This window comes from Acanthochromis polyacanthus, chromosome 21 (genome assembly GCF_021347895.1).
Source record: "Acanthochromis polyacanthus isolate Apoly-LR-REF ecotype Palm Island chromosome 21, KAUST_Apoly_ChrSc, whole genome shotgun sequence".
Classification (NCBI taxonomy): Eukaryota; Metazoa; Chordata; class Actinopteri; family Pomacentridae; genus Acanthochromis; species Acanthochromis polyacanthus.
In genome coordinates this window covers 7215786-7236714 of record NC_067133.1, presented here as the reverse complement: position 1 = coordinate 7236714, position 20929 = coordinate 7215786, and the positions used below count along the sequence as shown (strand labels likewise).

The following is a 20929-nucleotide window of genomic DNA, read 5'->3' as shown; positions in this document are numbered from 1 at the left end:
ATTACACTTAAATATCAGTTGCTTGAGTTTAAAAGTTAAAAATTGAACTTTCCAAAAACATTCATTTACAAGCTGTAACAGTTTTGGGAAAGATTTTTTTTTGATGATTATTGAATTTTATTTACTTATAATAGAATAATACATGGAGGCTTTACCTTTTATTTTGAAAATAATCTAATAAATGCAAATAATATGCTGAGGCCTTAGCTGCAATATTTAAATTGGACAAGGACATTTAAAAAATATTGTATTTCTTAATATTGACATTGGATTTTAACTTTATATTTGTTATTTATACAAAATAATCAGGTAAATATTTATTTGTAGCTAGATAGATATATAGATAAGTAACATTAACATTAAAGGGTAGTATATACGTGATAACATTGTAGGGTGATAACTTCAATATTTAAACTTATAATCATTTTATTATTTAGGTAAATTCATGTAATAATATTGTAGATTTTTGTATAATTAAAAGTACTTCTTACTCGGTTTTAATATTCATATTTACATTTTTTCAAATTTTATCTCGTTTTCTTGTTTGAAATGTTCTGTAAAAATCATTAAGAATAGCTTATTTTTTTATAAATAACTGATTAAATTATATTTCATTTATTATAAGCGTTCATGAGTTACCTCGGCGTCAATAATTTAGTGTTTTACTGAATAATGAATACATTTAAAAAAACAGCTCCGACCAGCAGGCGTCCGACTGCAGTTCTTCCTGGTTCAGAGGTTACCGATGAACACGTGATCACACAAACACCAATCTGCGCATGTGTGAACTGTTCCTGCTGCATGTCGACAGAAAACATTGAGTTGGTTCATTCTCACGTGTTCGTTCGGTTCTAATAAATTCGTATTTTTTCTGTCCGGACTCCGGTGCCGCCGGCGGGGAAACATGGAGGACGTGAACCTCATCAAACTGCCGGAGGACGAGGACCGGACACCAGCCACGAAGAGACCCAGACCGCCGACGTTCGTCCCGGAGAGCGAAGAAGAGAAGCGGCAGAAGAACGTGAAGAGGCTGGCGGTGCTGGGGGAGACGGACAGTTCGGTGAAGCTGCTGGAGGAGCTGGTGTTCGGGGCGGAGGACGAGCTACTGGAGAGACTCGTGGAAGAGGTGAAGTTCTCGCCAGACCGAGTTCAAAAATCTGATAATTTAAGGTTCTGTTAGTCCTGGACGGAACAATCTGAGTCCTTCAACAAAAAATCATAAATCTTCATGGATGCTATTTGGTCAGGACTCATTCGGCCGTCTGGTTGTTGACTAGCATCAGTTTACTTGAGTAAGAGGACAGAAAATCACTGAGAATTACTGAATGTTCTTGCTCAAGACTAAGGTGTCCAGGAGATGTTTTGTACTTTCAGTAGAATTCTGTCCAATCAACTTTTTCTGACAGAGTCTTCGATAGTGACCAGGAGTAAGATGGATTCCACTGACGCCTTGAATTCTCTCATTTTGGATTTCATATGCCAGTAGAATTTGGAACATTTTGTTTCTGTCAGTTGAATCAAAAGCCTTCTTGAAATCAGTGAAAACAGTATTCTACAAGACTCCCTTTAAAATGTCACTCATTTAATCTTCTCTTGCTTATAAATATCAGTGTTTGAGTGTGAAATCAGAGTTCTTGATGTGCTCTGCTGCTGAATTATCACTAAAAGTAGTTTTTGGTGCGTCATGACTGAGAACTTTCCTAACAGGTGATGGTTTCTGTTTGAGTGAAACAAGTCTTGGATCTGTGCTGAAATACTGAGTTGATCTTTCGGAATCACACAACACTGAATGTTCTGCTAGAAGGACTTCACTTCAACAACACATTTAACTTGTTGTGAACCTCCAGGAGGACGATCAGGATGACAAGGAACCGGCTGAAGCTCTGCAGCATGAAGACGACGAGTTGGAGGACGAAGCTCCTCAGCAGCCGCTCAGAAAAGCTGCCTGGGTGGACGAAGACGACGAGCTGGAGGAAGAGTGAGTCTCTGCTCGAACACCTGCAGCCTCGGTTACCGTGACAACACTAACATCAGCTGTGTTTCAGGGTGGACATGAGGCATCGTTACCGTAGAAACCTGATGAAGGGAGAAGCCGAGTCGACCATGTCCAAACAGAAACTACAGCAGAGGATGAGGGAGCAGTGAGTGCACACCTGGACACACCAGGACTCACCTGTATACACACACTTAACATTTCTAAAACACACTGAACACATTTGCTTGTCACACACCCGAGTACAGATTTATCACACTCCTTCCTGTTCTCACCTGTACACACCTGTAGTACTGACCGCGGTGTGTTTCAGGTTCCAGAAGGCGATGGGAGGAACTCCATCATGGGCTGAGAGCGGCACCAAGAAGAAAAAGAAGAAGAAGAAGAAAGGTGGAGTTTAAAACTGAAACCGTTTCCTGTTGCTTCAGGTGAATCTTCTGTCTGATCTTTGTGTGTTTGTTCCTGAAGCTGCTGATGACGAGGACGATGATGATGACGACGAGGACGATGATGAAGATGATCTGCTGAGGAGGACGGGAAACTTTGTGGCATCTTCAGAGAGTCTGCCCAGCGGCATCCTAAGGGTCAGTGAGTCACCTGAACGCAGCACCTTAGTGACAGGTTGACTACAGGACAGCAGACGATGAAGATGATGAAGAGTTGATCAGTTAGCAGCAGAGCATGACGATGATGAACGCTTTAAACAGCAGCGTTCCTCTACCGTCTGAGGTTCTGTTCAGAGTTTTTTTTCATTTAACTCATGAAACTAACTTCTGCGTGTGTTTGATTGAATTCGAACAGTTTCGTTGATCCACTGTGACCTGTTCGGTAATTTTATTGGTCTGATGTGACGAGGCTAAATGTATTGATGGCATGAAGCTCGTCTGTAAAAATCTATACATTAGCTGCATCTTTGTATGAGCTGTAGGGTTCAAAGTTAGTGAAACAAGTCTCAGCTTATAGTTTGGAAAGTACGGTAGATTCAGTGTTTTGTAGAAAAGCAACAAGATCTCAAAGATCAGACGAACAACGGAGCTCTGAAACAGTCACAATGCAAACTGAAAATCTGAGGTTCTCTAAAGCTCTGTTCTCTCCGTCAGATGAAGAAGTGTCTCCATGCCAACAGCTGTCGGCCCTCAGAGGATCGACTCACCACCGTCCAGTTCCATCCCTCAGCTCAGGTCGTCCTGACCGCCGGCCTCGACCAATCAGTCTGCCTCTTCCAGGTTTGTTCCTCCTACTCCTAACTCCAACCTGACTGGCTGAGATGATCACCTGACTCTATCCTGTTCCTCCTTCAGGTGGACGGAAAGACCAACCCCAAGATCCAGAGCATCCACCTGGAGAGATTCCCCATCCACAAGGCTCAGTTCAGCCGGGACGGGGAGACGGTGATCGCCACCAGTTTTAGGAACAAGATGTTCTACCTGTACGACATGATGGAGGGCCGAGTCTCACCTGTTCACACCGTCAGAGGTCAGAGCTGCTGCAGAGAATCAAAAAACAGAGACTGAGCTTCATCAGATCATTACAGAAGCTGAGAATGTCACTGACACATGGAGAATAAATCAATTCTGATGATTTTCAGTGTAGATTTGGTTCATTTTCTTGATGGAACCTTCGGGCAATCTGAGAACAGCCTTCAGTTTGTTTGTTTTTATTTTATTTTGACGGTCTACTGTAACTTCCTCTGTTTGTGTCCAGGTCTGAATGAAGCTCGGGTGAAGGAGTTCTCAGTGTGTCCTGAAGGAGGCGCTCTGCTGCTCACTGGATCTCGAGGATACCTTCATCTGCTCACACTGAAGGTGATTCTTCTTCTGCTGTCAGAACGTTCTGCTTCTCCTTAATCATCGTTAATAACGTGGAAAACTTCACATATTAGAACAGATAAAAGAATGTGTTTCTGGTGTTTTAGCGAGAAAAGAGAAAGAAATTTTGACCATTAAGACGTTAAAAATGCAATTTTACATCTTCAGTGAGATGTCTTGTCGCACTGCTGTTAAGGAAGCTGTTTAGATGAATGTCATTCTTCTGAAATATCAAATTTCTCTGAGAACATTCAGGTTTTTAATCCTCGTTACTCCACTTGATGTTTTTACATTTGACTGAATCAGAGAAATCCTAAAAATCTCTGAATTTGGCTATTTTATATTAAAAACAACTGGAATCAGACTTCAGCAGGGTCAGATAGAGAAGATCAGATGAATAATTCTGTAAACTGTGTTCAGACGAAGGAGGTGGTTCGCAGCATGAAGATCAACGGAGACATCAGCGGCGTTGCCTTTTCTCCAGACGGCAGCAAAGTTTTTGCTAACTCAGGTGAGACCCAGACAGTAAAAATAATCTGTTAAAAGTAGAAGTCCTGCATTCAAAGATTTACTGATGTGAAAGTACCAAAATAAAGTAAAAGTACTCATTATGCAGTACATTGTGTACTACACTGGACCCGTACATAGTTTTTACTCACCTGGAGGTTTGGATCATTGAACCCAAACTCTGAACAGAAACTTCTTAAGAGCAGGTCAGCTGAGCAGCATCAGTTACCATGGTGACGTAGCAGGCTAAAACAGAGCCTCCTTCATGACACTGAAAACTCTTCTGTGTGTGTGTGTGTGTGTGTGTGTGTGTGTGTGTGTGTGTGTGTGTGTGTGTGTGTGTGTGTGTGTGTGTGTGTGTGTGTGTGTGTGTGTGTGTGTGTGTGTGTGTGCGCGCGCGCAGAGGAGGGGGAGGTGTATGTGTTTGATTTGCGCAGCAGTCGGTGTTTGAACAAGTTCTCTGATGATGGCTGTGTTCGGGCGTCGTCCATCGCTGCATCTCGTAACGGACAGTACCTGGCCTGTGGGTAAGATGACCTTCCAGCTCTCTTACTGGCTGACAGCTGCCTGTCAGTCTACGTCATATCTGTGGTTTGTTCATCGCTAACTTCCTGTCTGCGTGTCAGCTCTCAGTCAGGTGTGGTCAACATCTACTCCCAGGAGGCGTGTCTTAACTCGGCCAATCCGAAGCCTCTGAAGGCCGTGATGAACCTGCTGACCTCAGCGACCTCCCTCGCCTTCAACCCTTCGTCTGAGATCCTCGCAATCGCTTCCCGAGACGAGGACGAAGCTGCACGGCTGGTAAGACGACGATGACAATGGTGATGATGAAGATGAAGAGCACTAAACCTCACCTGTCTCCTCAGGTACACCTGCCCAGCCTCACCGTCTTCTCCAACTTCCCCGTCGCTAAGAACAAGCTCGTCTATCGAACCAGCTGCCTCGACTTCTCCCCAAACAGCGGCTTCTTCTCATTGGCTAACAACAAAGGCCACGCCCCCCTCTTTAGGTGAGACATCCAATCAGCACCCATGTTTATCCTGAGGCTAAACCATTAGCCTCAAATGTGCTAGTGTTAGCATGTTAGCATGATAGCGATTGTTGGATATTAGCTTTTAGTATTTTAGATGTTTGTTGAAAAAGAGCCAATAAAAATGATCACAAAGACACAAAACTTTAGCAGACAGCTGCAGAGAATGATGACGAGGTTGTTTTAAGTCTGATTTGTTCAGATTGTGTCGTATTTTCAGATAATGGTTTTAATGTGTGACGGTGACAACAGACAGACCGACTGTACCTGGTGTGTTTGTGCAGGTTGCTGCATTACAAAGACTTCTGAGGAGGAACTGTGTGTAAATACTGTGACGAGGAGCCGAACAGCGAAGATCCTCAGAGCTAACGTCGGATTTTATTGTTTGTTTGCTCTCATAAAGGAACTGAAACTGAATGTGTATTTTCTCAGCTTGTACCTAAACGGATATTTCTGATTTTTAAAGTAAAGAGTCTTGAACTGATTGAACTCTGCTGTCTCATCATTTAAACTGAAAGTCATTTGATCTCACCCTTCTGACTTCATATCAAATCGAACAATAAAATACATCGTTTGTTATTCTTAGTTTCACCAGCAGCTGGTTTCTGTCGCTGCTGAGCCTCCATACAGATGAACCAGGTGTGTCATGATGGCCCAGCAGTTACACAACTCACAGGCTGAACCGGCCAATCAGGAGGCGGGAATGCAAACCGCCAAACTGGATCCAAGACACACAGAGAGGAATGTCCTCTGTCCGGTCCGTCTGTTTCAGGTTGAAGCGTGACAAACCTTCATCCTGTCAGCGATCAGCTGCAGCCTTCATCATCATCACCTGCAGAGGTTAAAGGTCGTCCACTCTGAGGACACGTTCACTGGCCCTCGTTAAAAATAGTTTCTCGAAGTTCATCACTCGCATATTACACCGTTTTTATCATTTAGATTCTTCTTATATTTATATATTTTTGTATGAAAAATAATTTGAATTTATCATTTAAATATTTTTTCTATACGGATTTTGCGATACATTATTTTATATTTATTTTATATATAACCCTGTAGGACTGTAGATTCTTTCATAAATTATTAGTTGTCAGTATTTTTATTTATCTAGTTATTTAGATTTTTAATTGAGTTGTTTAATTTAAATTCTTGCATTTAATTTTATATGTATTATGTGTGTATGCACATATAATTTTATTCTTGCATAAAAGTTTACATTTAAATTAGTAATCATTTATATTATATTCTATTGGGGTTTTATTGTTTATTTTAGTTTTCACTAAAGTTAATGACAAGAATTTTTATTTTATATTTATTTTTATCTGACATTTTTTGTTTTTCTGCACAGACATGTAATAAAAAATATAAAATTTAATAAAAAAATTCCCAATAAAAATTGGATAAATTAAAACTGGAAAAGGTGGTTTAATATATTTTTAAAAATACACTTTATTAAAAAATTTAGTTTTGTAATTATTTATCCATTTAATACAATGTTACATTCATATTAATCATGTGCATGCTTACTTTTGTGTCAGAATTGACTTCATTTACTTGTTCTGTTTACTATGGGTTTTTTTTTAGCATTTTTATTGAGTATTTGTATTAGTTTCTCTAAATTTGTTCTTAAGTTTTAGCAAAAACCTAAATACAGAAATGAAACAAGCATTTAAGAGAATTTAAGATTGATGCTTTTTTCAACCAGCACAAATAAATAATTTCTAATGCTTAAAGGTAAATTTATGAAACATATATTGGAACATTTGCTAGCAGTTTAATTTAAACCTGCAGTTTTCAGTCAAAGTTTGAATCACAGGAACAACATGAAGAAAAACTTTTTTTTTTTCTTTTTTTTAGCTGAATCAATGAACTGATTTCTGGTCAGATTTACAGTTTACATATTTGAGCTGAGATTCAAAATGATTTGCAGCAGAACGAACGTCTCCTCCTTCAAACTCACCTGACAGCTTCTGCACCTGTCAGCTCCGCCCACTGATGACATCACGGATGGACAGGAGTTTCAGGATTTGTGGCAGAAACAGCTTGACTCTCACTGAGGAAGGTAAGAAACTGCTGCAGCTTTCTGCTTTGTCTCGAAGGTTAAACTTTGATTATTGATTTTAAATCGATTTCACACAAACTCTTTAACCTGAATCTGATTTTACGCCATAAAAACCGAGATCAGCTGATTTTTCTGATCAGATCAGGGATCAAACGTTTGATCCACAAACTCAGCTGAAGGTTTCAGGAGAATTTCAGTTTAATATGTAAACGTTGCCTGTTTTAAACATTTATAGGATCAAATCTACATTCAATAACCCAGGAGGACAAACTAAAGCCTCCTTTAATCAAAGAGTTCAGACTCTGACTGAATCCACCTGAGACCAGCCGTCCTGATTGGATGAGACAGACACACCTGGGATCCTTGGATCAGTCTGCAGGTGAGAGCTGAAGAACTGAGAGACGCCGACATACGAACACCTGTCCTTCACCACAGCTGGATGAAGAAAACAGACTGAGTTCAACCCTCTGAGCAGCAGTTTGCCTTTTGTGATTTTTCGATCTAAAGTCCTTCAGCTTTGTGGACACAGAACAACATGAAAGAAGGAGAGAGAATTAGAAAATATCTGCTGTCCATAGAACCTGGACCAGCGTCCACCACGTTTAATCAGATGTTAATCACCAGAACTTGTTGTCGCCACATTCTGCACATATTTAAATATTTACTGTTTTACAGCCTCTGAGGCAGTTTTGTGTCTCATTTTGTGTCTTACTTGGACATTTTCTGTCTTTGTGTAGTCTTCTTGTGTGACGTTTGTCCTGATTTGTGTTGTTTTGGTCATTTCATGGTTCTTTTGGGCTTTTTTTTGTCTCTCCTGGTTGTGTTGTTTTCTGTCTTTGGAACACTTCAGTTCAGTTTCTGTTGATTTGCCGAGTTTTGGTTGATTTCTGTTTTACTTTTGTAATCTTTCATCTCCCTTTGTCATTTTGTGTCTTATTTTTCTTGTTTCATGATTTAATCTCCTCATACTGCAGATATATTTCGTTTTATCTCCATGTTTCCCCTCCAGGCTTTTTCTTTCTGTTCTGCTCATGAGCTGTAGAAAGATGTTTGATGCTGACTGAAGGATTTTAAACTGAACTCTGTCCATGAGTTGTGCTGCATGGAGGTGGCGGCATCATGCCGATCAGAACTGACTGAAGGCTAAGAGGAATAAACTGAACTAAACCAGAATCTGAAACCAGCAAAGTGGAAGCTGCTGCCAAAGAAACCTCAACAAAGTCCTGAATTTAGAATCTGAATCATTTAAAGGAGAGATTTCTGTGATTTTTAACAAATCTTCCAAAAAATGTCATTCTGGGTTATTGAAGATAGTTTGATAAGGAAAAAAAGACATTTAAAATGAAATCTGCAGCGCTGTGAAGTAAATGTCTGATTATAGTTTAATGTATTAGCATATTTATATAAATGAATGAATGGAAAAATAGATTGTTTGTGATTTGTTTCAGTAGTCACACTTTAAACTACACTGAAAATATTCAGCACTGTGAAGTAAATGTCTGAATATAGCAGAAGTATAGTGTAATTTATTTGTGATTTAATCTGTAGTCAGACCTTAAATTGAACCGAAAATATTCAGCACTATGAACTAATTCAAGATCAGTCGACTTCTGTAGATCCATGTTTCGCTGGGGACAAAGATCCCTGCAGGTCTGAAGGTTTATGAAGAGCCTTTTATGCTACATGCTAACCAAACATAACAGTATTAGTAAATTTTATACAGTTGTCATGGTGACAAAAGAGCACTTTTAGTCAGATTTAATTGAACTACATAAATTGTGGTTTCCTGTTAACCCATTTTAGCCTCCAGTTTACCTTATATTGTCTTGATGGTTGCCTCCTGTAAGCCTTTTTTTAAGTCTCTGGTTAGCTTTTTTTATCCTCCAGTTAGCCTCCTAATGACCACTGTTAGCCCTGCTTTGGCCTCCTGTTTTCCTCCTTTTAGCTTCATATTAGCTTTCTGTTTTTAGCTAAATGTGATCCACTGGTTAGCCTCTGGTTAGCTACATGTTAGCCTCCTGTTAAAATGGGTTCACAGTTCCACTGCAGAATGAATCCTTCTCTACAAAGATGCACAGCTGAGACTGAAAAATGTCTGAGGGAGGATTCGTTGCTTGTATTCAACAGCAGCATCTTTTATCATTCTGACCCCTTCACACTGTTTAGGTCCGAGTTTCACTTTGTTCTAGTGTAGAAGCTCTTTTGTGATGTTCTTTGGATTGTTCTCTTGCTGGAATATTCCTCGTCTTCCAGTTTCTGCAGACTGGAATTCATCTTATCCGCCAGTGTTTTGGTTTATCTTCAGACATTCATGGTGCATCTAGAAATGTCATCAACACCTTTTTGCACTCATGCAGCTCCACATCATCACACTCCCACCTCCGTGCTTCACTGTCAGGACTTTGCATTCACTGTGGTAGTCCTGGTCAGGTTCACAGCAAACATGATGGACTCCATCTGAGCCCAACTAATTTATGTTCGTCTGACCAAAGAATGTTCTCCAACATTCATCGGGTTTCTTTTCATGTTCTTCAGCAAACTTTTATCTGGAAATTTAGCTCTGAGCAGCAGCCAGGATGCAGACATAGACACAGTCCATAGGTCCAAAACCGAGAAGGTTCTTCTGTTCACTGCTCGTTTTCGAACCATATTCATCAGTTAGACTGATTGGAAATCACAGATGGATTCACTGAGTTTCTACTTTGGAGCTTGAACTTTAAATATGGACTTTCTGAAGGGTTTGTTTCTGTTCATCAGATTTGTCCTCTGCATTAACTAACAGCACAGACAGTGAATCAGCAGTTTATCACTGCATCAGTTCCAGTGTTTCCAGTTTCTGTTCAGTTTATTCAGATCAACATCTGAGGAGCTGCTGGTTGTTTCTTTCTGTTCAGTCTCAACAAACCTTCAGCTCACCAAATGATCAGATCAAGTCCATTAACTGAGTCCTGTTTGTTCCATATTATTAAATCATTAACAGCTTCAACGGCAGTTTTTCTGCCACAAAGTGTTTCACAGTTTTGACTGACCCAAAACACTTTTTTCTGTACAACTGAACTTTTGATCAAAAATCCAGATTGTAAAGATTCTGAGGTGAGAGAGTCAGACTGTAAATCTAGATTAAGAGGTCGACATTCAGAAACAGAAAAACAAGATTCTGAGACAAGTGGAGGTTGTGAGAAAAGAAACTGAGGTTGTTTATTTATAGAACTGAGTCACCTGACGTACAGGTGATGTGGCTCCGCCCCCTCTGTCCACCTGCTCCGTCTCCTTCGCTGACTCGCTGGCGGCTGTTTCTGTGTCGGAGTTCATGTGTTTTCAGGAGGAATGTGGTCCGTCCTGGTTCCTTCATCCTACTGAGGTTTAAATGTGCAGCTGAAATATCTGCCGAGGCTCAGCGACGTTAAAAACCGTGAAAACACCGAACGGATGTTTCGATTCTTTAAATTCACTAAAGTCTGACTGTTGCTGTTTTTTATTCAGATCTGAACTCTCACTTGAAGCACACATATAAACACTTTTAACTCTTTTATTTACTGGTATATTTCCCTGTTTTGTTCATAATAATTCCAAAAATCCACAGGTTGTTTTACTGCATTTAATCAGCAAAAAAAAGTTGCAGCTGTTTTTTAAACAGAAAACTGTATATTAATGACAAATAATTCTTAAACCATCTTCATGAATTTTCCTGTTTTGTTAAATTCCAGAAAATAACTTGTAAAATCAAGTATTAATTTGCATGTTAACTGTACAAACATCAGGAAAAACTGTGAACTATGTGCACATCTGAAGTCTCTATTTTTACAAATAGAAGTGTGTCCATAAAATAATGCAGTTTTATTGTATTTCATTCAGTGACAATATCTTCTTTTTTTTTTAAACAGATATCGATCTTATTGTCACAATTTTTACAGTTTTTGAACGTGATTGTTTTTTACAGTGCACATATTTTCAGATTCAGTGAGAATTCCCCTTCAGAAGAATGTTATTTTCACAGACATCATCACGATGCATCAGCAGAAATTCACCCAGAAACAACGAGGAAGACTGAGTCTGTCTGCTTTTATTTTCCTTCAGTGTCTCAGCACTGGAGTGATGTTTGTCTGTTCATCAGTGATTCTCTGCAGACAGAAGCTGCTCTCTGCTGCTTTATCTTTGTCTAGATGTCATCCGAGGGTGAAGCTATTTTATCTAAATGTTACATCTCTGAGGATGGAGGAAATATTTGCAGACCAGCTTCTCTTCCACTTGGTTTCAAAGGTTTTGGTGAATCCTCAGTGAAACCTGCAGCTGGCTGATGATTCACCACTGCACAGTTGTGGTTCATGAAACCGCTCGGTGTCGTTCTACTGTATGAATGGACTAATGATTGTTATTGCAAAGTCACAGAGCAAAAGGAGACGCACGACGACCACAGAAAGACACAAACAGCCAAAAAATGACGTCTAAGGGACAAAATGAACACAAAGACGCGTAGAATGAATTCAGAAATGAATCTAATCTGAGTTTTTATGAAGCTGAGTTTGTTGCTTAAAGATGTTGGGGAGTGTCAGTGACAGTCTGATGTGTTTTGTCTCACATGGGGAACATTAACGTGTCTGAATGACAGAATGCATCACTTTAACTGATCAGTGGAGCAGAAATGTCCTACTCCTGGATCTCACTAACATCTTCTATTCCATCCTGTAGGATGACGATGGCCGAGGCTGCAACTCCAGAGCTGTTCTCAGAGCAGGAGTTAACCTGCTCCATCTGCCTGGACCTGTTCAATGATCCCGTCTCCACACCGTGTGGGCACAACTTCTGTCAGGTGAGCTGAACCACACAACATGCAGTCATGAATATGTTTACATCTACTGGTAAAGTCCATGTTTATCACGTCAGTCTGAGTTTCCAATGACTCCTAGAACTCCGAACTTTCAGTAATGGAATCATTGAAACACATGAATCTTTGACAGAAAAAACAATCCTGTATTTTGGTTCTTTATAGATTTATTGAAGGTTTTCTGGAAATATGACTAAATCTGCTGCATCAAAAATATACAAACGGCAACTTGAATTATCAGTTTTGGTGATGTAGAAAGTTGTGCTAATCTAATTTTCTTAGTTTTGTGGCCTCTTAATTTCTGAGTGATTACAGTCGACTACAGCTGCTGACTCCTCTGATCCAGTTTAAATAGAACCCATTAGATCCACTCGTTAGACTCAAACACTACGGTGGGAAAGTCTGAGGAGCTCAGCAAAGATCTGAAAAAGCAAATCATTGACTTGAACAAGCCAGAAAGTCTGTTGGAGCCATTTCAAAGCAGCTTCAGATCCAAAATCATCTGTTTGTAAAGTTCATGGTCCAGTGGTTCAGGGTTGCTGCTGATCACCTGGACAAAGAAAAGGTCTTCTGGAGGAAAGTTCTGTGTTCAGATGGAACAAAACCTGAGCAGAAATAAGTTTGGAGGAGAGAAGGTGAGGCCTTTAACCCCAAGAACACCAAACCTACCATCAAGCATGGAGTTAGCAGTATCATGCTCTGTGGAACTGGAGTTTTACACAAAGTAAATGGAATAATGAAGAAGGAGGATTACCTCCATGTTCTTCAGGAAAACATAAAACCATCAGCAGAAGGCTGATCTTGGACACAGTCCGATGATTCAACAAGACAATCAACCCAAACACACATCAGACGTGGTGAAGAAATGGTTCAGTCAGGCTAGAATGAAGGTTCTAGACTGGTCTCCCCAAAGTAATGACTTAAACATGCCAAGAACCAGAAGAAACAAATCTGAGTCAGAAAGAACAAATTTAGTTGAACTGCACCAACTCTGGAGGAGTCAAAGATAAACCAGAAGCTTGTAGACGGAAACCAGAAGAACCAAACTGAGAAGAAAAAGGACAAATTTAACCAAATAACATTTCTGTGTGTATATTTATGACTCCGCAGATTCTGTCATATTTCCAGAATACCTTTGAACATTCAAGGAGTCGTTGGAAGCTCAGACTGAATGATAAACATGGTCTGAACAGGTGGATGGAACTTTTGGTTGACCTGAGGCCTTAGCTGACATGTATCTTGTCTCTGCAGGCTTGTATTGGAGGTTACTGGGCCTCCAGTTCGGTCTGCACCTGTCCTCTCTGTAAGCGTCAGTTCAATGAACGTCCTCAGCTGAGCATCAACAAAGTCTTCGCTCTCATCGCAGACAAATACAAGCTAGCCCGTTATGGTGCCGCAGGTTTACCGCCGCCGGTCAGTAACGGGACGCCGGGCTCGATGGCAACCATACCAGACATGGGCAGCACAAACCCGTTTCTGTCGGCGCCGACGACGCCGGCAGGTGAGGAGGTGGTGTGGTGTGACGTGTGCACAGGTGTTAAACAGCCGGCCATCAGCTCCTGCCTCACCTGCACCGCCTCCTACTGCACTGAGCATGTGCAGGCGCATCACACCACACCGTTCTACGCCAAACACCCACTGATGGACCCACAGGAGGCGCTGAGGGGGCGCACCTGCTCCATACACCGCCGCCTGCTGGAGGTGAGCAGAATTACACCATTATTATTATTATTATTATTGTTATTATTATTGTTGTTGTTGTTAACATTTTTCAGGTCAATCAATATTTTTATTGTCAAATATCTATCTATGCAATATAATAGCAACATTTGTTTTAATGTAATAATTATTCTACAACATTTAGATGTAATTATTATTTTTAGCTTGTTTTAATATACAGGAACAAACAATGCATTTAATAATACAAATGAAAGTGCTCTGATCAGTCAAAAAATGTTATTTTCCCTTGAATATTAATTAGAATCATAAATCTGAATGAATAAAAAACTGTAAAAAAAATTAAGAAAATTTATGCTGCATGAAATTTATGCTGCTACGTTTTGTGTTATTAAATGGATTAATTGTTTTAATGTATTTATAGTAATGCAATAATTATTCAACAATATTTTAGATGTAATAATTGTTTTCAGCTTGTTTTAATATACAGGAACAAGCAATGCATCAAATAATATGAAAGTTTTCTGATCAGTCAAAAAATGTTCTCTTCCCTTGAGAATATTAATTTACATATTAAAACTGAATAATTACAAAACTATTTTAAAAATAATACAATTTATACTCTTACATTTTGTGTTACTAAATGTACGAATTATTTTAGATTTATTTATAGTAAATATTTTATTAAAAGAACTACAATCCAACTGCAACATCGCACAAAGCATTAAGCCAAATAAAGGGAAATGAAGACGACCGAGGTGACAGTTAGCTTGTTAGCCTGTTAGCATAGCTTGTTAGCCTGTTAGCATGATGTGATGCGTTCATGTGTCCAGGTGTACTGCAGGACATGTCAGCGCTGCATCTGTGCCATCTGCGTCCTGGAGGAACATCGGACCCACAAAACTGTCTCGGTCCAAACCGAGAGACTCGGCAAACAGGTAGAAACAGAACAGGATCCAGTGTTGATCTGGTTCTGATGAAACGTTTGTGTTAAAGCGGCGTTTCATCTGGGTTTTCAGAAACAGGTGGCGAGAACAGAACAGGAGATCCTGAACCGGATCAAAGAGAAGGAGATCCGAGTGACTGACCTGAAGAGGAAACTGGAGGGAGTCCAGGTCGGACATCTTTAATCACTGTAACACAAAACGACCACAACGAGACACAAAACAACCACCTAGAGAGACAAAACAAGGACACACAGACACAAAACAACTACACAAACACACAAAATGACAACACAGAAACTGCGTGTGTTGTTGTCTGCAGCTGTTTTTACATTTCCACCTGATGAGCTGTGTTTGTGCTGTAGAACTACGCAGATAGAGAGCGTGGCGAGGTAGAACACCTGCTGGACGAAGTCTCCGCCTCCCTGGACAGGATCAGGTCTCGGGTAGTGGGCGGGATCCAGAACCAGCTGGATGCCGTGATGTCAAAAGGAGAGGGGCTTGTGAACCGTCTGGAGGCGGAGCTCGAACAGCTGACGGAGAGGAGAGCCACGCTGGAGATGCAGGCCATCAGTCAGGATCACATCGGGTTCCTGCAGGTGACAACTGAGCACCTGGTTTAAATGTCAGGAACCTGCAGAGCAACACCTGTAGCAGCACCTGTAACACCTGTTGCAACACCTGTAGTAACACCTGTCCTCCTCTTCCTGTTCTCCTGTCCTCAGAGCTTTGAGGATGCCACAGCTCCTCTGTCTGAGGAGCAGGAACAGGAGGTTGATGAGGCGTCAGAGTTCCAGCTTCACCTCCATCTGGGAGACGTAAAGAGCAGTTTGGTTGAAATCAAAGACAAGATGGACGACGTCCGCATGGGGGAAGTTAGATCCCGAGGCTCCAGAGGCTCCTGTAGGTCCAGATGTTAGATTACACATGTAACTATAGTTTCCAGCTGTTGTTTCCTCGGTGTGTGAACCGTCTGTGTGTCATCTGTGTTGTAGTTTCGTCAGGTGACCTGATGATGGCAGAGAGCATGATGAGTCTGAGAGGAAGCTCGGCCAGTCTGAGGAAGAGTCAGTGGTCTCTGAAAGGTGAGTCCAACATCTGGAATCTAAGAGTCTGAACATTGGTGTGACTGAATGTGAATCTGTGATGTTTTGACTCGGAGAACTTCATCTCTTCCAATGAAGAAAATAGTACACATCTTTTGCTGCAGATACTTTCTAGTGTCATGTCTCACTCCTTCGTTCCATTTCACAAGTTTATCCACAATTATTTCATCTTTTGTTGTTTGTTGCTGTCTGTCAGACTCCCCTCTTACCTTTTGTTGTTGCACTTTTGCTATTTTAAACTGTTTGTCAAAAATCTCATCTCTTATTTTTTGTTGTCTGCCAGACTTCTTGATTCAACCACCTTTTGTTCTTTGTTGTATTGCTCTCTGTTACTGATAAGCAACCATATGCAAATTAGCCACTATTCATCCTTGTATTTACATACGGCCCCTCCCTACCCTCTGACAATCCTTGTAAATTGTTTCTTCTCCGAATGCTCTGAGTCGGCTTACCGTCGCAGACTCATGCTCTGTGACGGTTAAGCCCACTGTATGCCGGAATACCCATAAACACCCCGCTACAGTGACCTTGGACAGACTAAGAGTGAAATTTTTTCAACACTTTTAATTGTAATTTAAGGTTGTAGAAGAAAGCAAAAGTTACAGAGAAAGTTTTCCCTCAAACATTCATCAGTTTGTTATTATTCCTGAATCAGCCTCTGTTGCCCTCTGCTGAGGCTGACAGGACTCAGTGGAGCCTGAAATCCGAGTTCAGGGCTCAGAGTCTCAGTGTCTGTTAAAGCTGCAGGATGTTGACCGTTACTGACTGTGGCTTTGTGTCTCCCTCAGATCTGAAGAAGTACAAACAGGTTTCAGGTACGTAGACTTCTCATTAAGAAGGATTCAGACCATTTATACTCCTCTGACCAATATATGACCTGAATACAGTACACGTGTAAATACAATATGATGTTGTTCTGGAGGCACTCGTCTATTAACAGACTTTTACTGCTGCTTATTTATATATTTTTTTATATTTAAAAAGTCTTCATTTTTGAGTGCCTGCAGCAGGTAAATGATGGTAAAATTTCATCTGTCATTAAAAGTAACTTTTATTAGTACTTGTTTGTTCTGAACATGTTTGTAATAATCAGATGTTCTCATGATGTTTGTTGTGTTGCAGGACACAAGAAGGTTCGAGTCTACATGGGTGAGCATCAACTCTCATCACTTTGTTAAAAATGGTCTTTTATTATTTTCATTTGTTGTTGTTGTTGTTTCTGCTGCATAATTAGATTTATTTTTGTGTAACATTCAGAGAGTTTTCAGGTTAAACTGCAGGCAGTGTTTCCACAGAGAGACTGAGAGGAAAATCAAAGAGCTAGAATGAGACAGAAACTCCCAGAACCTGCTGGAGATGTTTCCTGGATGTATTTCCTCAGAGCTCTTTTAGTGTCCCCCAGTGTGATCACTCCAGCCTTCAGGGTGCATCTCTCTGTGGTTCTGGTTGACGGTTTTGGTTACTTCCCGTTTCAGAGGATGTGACGTTGAACCCGGTGACGGCGTATCCCTTCCTCATCCTGTCCGAGGACAGGAAGCAGGTGAAGAGAGGCGAGAAGCTGCAGTTCTACAGAAACAGCCAACAGAGGTTTGATGTCTGGTCCTGTGTCATCGCCAAGGAGGGCTTCAGCACCGGACGCCACTACTGGGAGGTCAGAACCAGGTTTGAGATCAGGGTCAAACTTAAGACCAGGTTTAAGGCCAGGATTGGGTTTAGGATCAGGGTTAAGATCAGGTTTAAGATCAAGTTTCCAATCAAAGTCAGGTTTGAGTTTTTTAAAGATCAGGTTCAAGATGGGATTTAAGATCAGGATCAGGTTTGAGATCAGATTAAAGATCCGGTTTCCAGTCAGGATCAGGTTTATTAATTGTTTTAAGATCAGGTTTAAAATAATGTTTAAGATCATGACCTCAGGCAGACTATGAAACAGGATTTAAGGTTAGCAAGGGGACATCAGGTTTCACTTTGGGCTTTCAGGAATTCACTGATGGTTCACTTTTTGGCCCAGTGCTTCATCTTTATACTCTACAAACCTGCTACTGTATTAATCTGGATTCGTGCTACAAACCTCAGGATAAGGTTTAGGCTTATGTTTAGAATCCGGATCAAAGTCAGATTGAAGGTCAGATTTACATTTATGTGTACATTAAGGATCGGGTTCAAGATCATGTATCTGTTGAGGATCAGGTTTAGGTTCAGGTTTAACATCAAGCCTGGGTTCATGATCAGGTTTAGGTTTCGCATATTTTTAGGCACATGCTGATGTTTAGGTTCAGGTCTGGGTTTAAGTTTAGGTTCAGGTTTCCTTTCATGTTCAGGATCAGTTTTTGTTTATGGTCAAACTGAGCTTCAAGATCAAGCTCAGGTTTAGATTTAGTTTTATGTTTAAGTCCATGTTTAGTTTCAGGTTTATGTTTTGATTCAGGATGAGGTTTAGTTAATCTTCAGACCAGATACAGGTGTTCCCGGCTCACCTGTGTGTGCCTGCAGGTGTTTGTGGGGGAGAGTAAAGACTGGAAGCTGGGTGTGGTCACTGAGTCTGCTCAAAGGAAAGGCCTGTTCGACATGAATCCCTCTAACGGATACTACGCCCTCTGGTGGAGTGGCAACCAGTTGCGAGCGCTCACTGCTCCGCCACTGACCAAGGTCTGCTACAGCTCCACACATTAACGAACATGTTTCACGATTTAAGACAAGATTTAAATCTGTTGCTTTCCTTCAACGTGTCATCTTGACTTTGTTTAAATATGTTCATTTATATTCTGCTCCTGGAGATTTAATGAAAAACTGTTTGTGTGTCCTGCAGGTGAAAAGTACTCAGAAGCTGCGACAGGTGGGCGTCTTCCTGGATGTGGACGAGGGTCAGGTGTCCTTCTACAACGTCAAGTCAGGCTCAGAGATCTACAGCTTCAGCGGATCCTCTGAGTTCACTGAGAGAATGTTCCCTCTGCTGGGCACCGGAGACAAAGAGGTTCCACTGGTCCTCATGACCACACAGCACCAGCTGGCCTGAGGGACCTGGACCTGGACCTCAGGGTCATACCGGAGAACATGATGAATGGTGTGAGAAGGAGGCAGCTGAGGAAGGACAAGGATGTTTTGACAGAAATTTAATCTTACCGTGACATAAAAAACAATTCTTAGTTTCTGTTGGTGGATAAACACATTGTCTCCTTCTCCCACAACAAAATATCTTCCATGTTATAATCTTGAACGTTCATGAACTTTGCAGAGGGGAAGTTTGTGATAAACACAACTAACAGTTACTGTCAGTATGTCATCTTAATGACACCTTATTTTACGTCTTAAAATGTGAGAAAACAGTGAAGACCATGTTTTTATGTTTTATTCAATCACAAAACCATAGAGACCAAACCAAAAAAGCATGAATTCTTTGACAATATTCATCAGTTTTGCGTTACAGAAAATAGTCATACATTTTCTGTCAGTTGCTATTTGAAAATAACGCTGCTCTAATGAAAAGAAACACTGTGCTGTGACAATGAAACATAAAAATGCCATCATAGAAATAAATATAGTAATAACATCAAATATATCTCAATATTACATGAAAACAATCTTTTAAAAAGATATTAACAAATGATCATGTGGAAATAAAATGCGCATGTTTCTTGTAAAAACTAAAATCAGCTTGTGACACTAAAACTAAGCAAGAAAATCTGCTTTTTGTTAAACTGAACTTGTGTAAAAAAAAAAAAAAAACATTTAGCATTTCTAAAGGGACCATGAGGGTCTATGGAAGCCCATTTGTGTCAAGGAAAAAAATGTTAATAGGAATATAATTACAGTAAAACATCTGGACTTACTCTTTGAAAAATTGAGATTAGACTACTTTGAATTTAAGACATGTTAAATAAATGACATTAAGGCAAAACAATGAGATTACAGCATCATTTTCACACAAACTGAAATTTTTTAATGTACTTTCTCAAAGTTGTGATTTAATGTTGTCATTTATCCTCTAAAGTATTATTTTCACCATCAAGTCTTTTGCCTCTTGGCACAGAAAGGCCTCCGTAATTTTCCCCCATTTACTTTAATACAGTCAAAATTGGACATGGGACATGGACATGAGAGGAACTGCAGCTGCAAAAACAACGTTCACGATCAAGGCTTTGATTCATAGAAGATTAATTAGTCAAAGTTCTCAACACAGCTGATTATTGAAATGTGTACAGTTCGACAGTTTACGGTATCTAACCTCATTACAATTTTCATGAGTTTTTATTGTGTTTTTCTATAGACTCTGTATAGAATAATCGGAAACAGAAATAAAAGCAATAAAAACTAAATAAATTAAAAGGAATGCAAGTTGTTTGAATTTTAATTCAGTGTTTCTGTAGTTGAAGGCTGCACAGTGGAGTAGTGGTTAACACTTTCGCCTTGCAGCAAGAAGATCCCCAGTTCGCCTCCCGGCTTTCCCAGGATCTTTCTGCATGGAGTTTGCATGTTCTCCCTCTGTGTGCGTGAGTTTTCTCTGGGTACTCCGGCTTCCTCCCACAGTCCAAAAATATGCTGAGGTTAATTGATCACTCTAAATTGCCTGTAGGTGTGAATGCAAGTGTGATTGTTTGTCTGTATGTGTAGCCCTACGACAGACTGGTGACCTGTTCAGGGTGTCCCCTGCCTTCGCCCGAGTCAGCTGGTATAGGCTCCAGCACCCCTGCACCCTTATTGAGGATAAAGCGGTGTATAGAGGATGGATGGATGTTTCTGTAGTGGATGTTTCTCTACCTGTAGGGGGCAGTGTTTCTGTAGATCCAGTCTTTATCTGTAGGGGGCAATGTTTCTGTAGTTTTTCCGTTTCTGTCTGTAGAGGAGAGTTTCTATAGTTCTTGTCTCTGCCTGTAGGGCGCAATGTTTCTGTAGTTCCAGCCTTTACCTGTAGTGGTCAGTGCTTCTGTTGTTCCAGTCTTTACCTGTAGGGGTAGTGTTTCTGTAGTTTTCTGTTTCTGC

At 40.5% G+C, this 20929-nt stretch overlaps 2 protein-coding genes across 2 annotated transcripts; both read left to right on the top strand.

Moving 5' to 3' along the window:
- The first annotated feature begins 756 nt into the window (after positions 1–756).
- On the top strand, positions 757–5822 carry utp18 (UTP18 small subunit processome component). The gene is made up of 13 exons (XM_022217576.2): positions 757–1126; positions 1848–1978; positions 2046–2141; positions 2307–2383; positions 2462–2577; positions 3094–3219; positions 3295–3469; positions 3698–3798; positions 4222–4312; positions 4712–4835; positions 4935–5109; positions 5175–5317; positions 5623–5822. Exons 1-13 carry the CDS (start codon positions 905–907, stop codon positions 5645–5647), a joined length of 1602 nt encoding a protein of 533 aa, XP_022073268.2. The 5' UTR covers positions 757–904; the 3' UTR covers positions 5648–5822.
- Positions 5823–12024: 6202 nt separating this feature from the next.
- LOC110967853 (E3 ubiquitin-protein ligase TRIM39) lies at positions 12025–19389 on the top strand. Its single transcript, XM_051941404.1, has 12 exons — positions 12025–12210; positions 13477–13926; positions 14736–14840; positions 14922–15017; positions 15212–15445; positions 15572–15749; positions 15842–15931; positions 16741–16767; positions 17075–17101; positions 17428–17603; positions 18443–18598; positions 18759–19389. Exons 1-12 carry the CDS (start codon positions 12043–12045, stop codon positions 18963–18965), a joined length of 1914 nt encoding a protein of 637 aa, XP_051797364.1. The 5' UTR covers positions 12025–12042; the 3' UTR covers positions 18966–19389.
- Positions 19390–20929: the final 1540 nt, after the last annotated feature.

What these genes read in the sequence shown, in the direction of transcription:
- utp18 (XM_022217576.2), top strand. Translation starts at nt 905, where the DNA reads ATGGAGGACGTGAACCTCATCAAACTGCCGGAGGACGAGGACCGGACA. An exon ending in TGCCCAGCGGCATCCTAAGG is followed by an intron (nt 2,578 to 3,093) that starts GTCAGTGAGTCA and finishes TCTCTCCGTCAG; the next exon opens with ATGAAGAAGTGTCTCCATGC. An exon ending in GGACAGTACCTGGCCTGTGG is followed by an intron (nt 4,836 to 4,934) that starts GTAAGATGACCT and finishes TCTGCGTGTCAG; the next exon opens with CTCTCAGTCAGGTGTGGTCA.
- LOC110967853 (XM_051941404.1), top strand. Translation starts at nt 12,043, where the DNA reads ATGTCCTACTCCTGGATCTCACTAACATCTTCTATTCCATCCTGTAGG. An exon ending in ATCACATCGGGTTCCTGCAG is followed by an intron (nt 15,446 to 15,571) that starts GTGACAACTGAG and finishes TCCTGTCCTCAG; the next exon opens with AGCTTTGAGGATGCCACAGC. An exon ending in GAAGGTTCGAGTCTACATGG is followed by an intron (nt 17,102 to 17,427) that starts GTGAGCATCAAC and finishes TTCCCGTTTCAG; the next exon opens with AGGATGTGACGTTGAACCCG.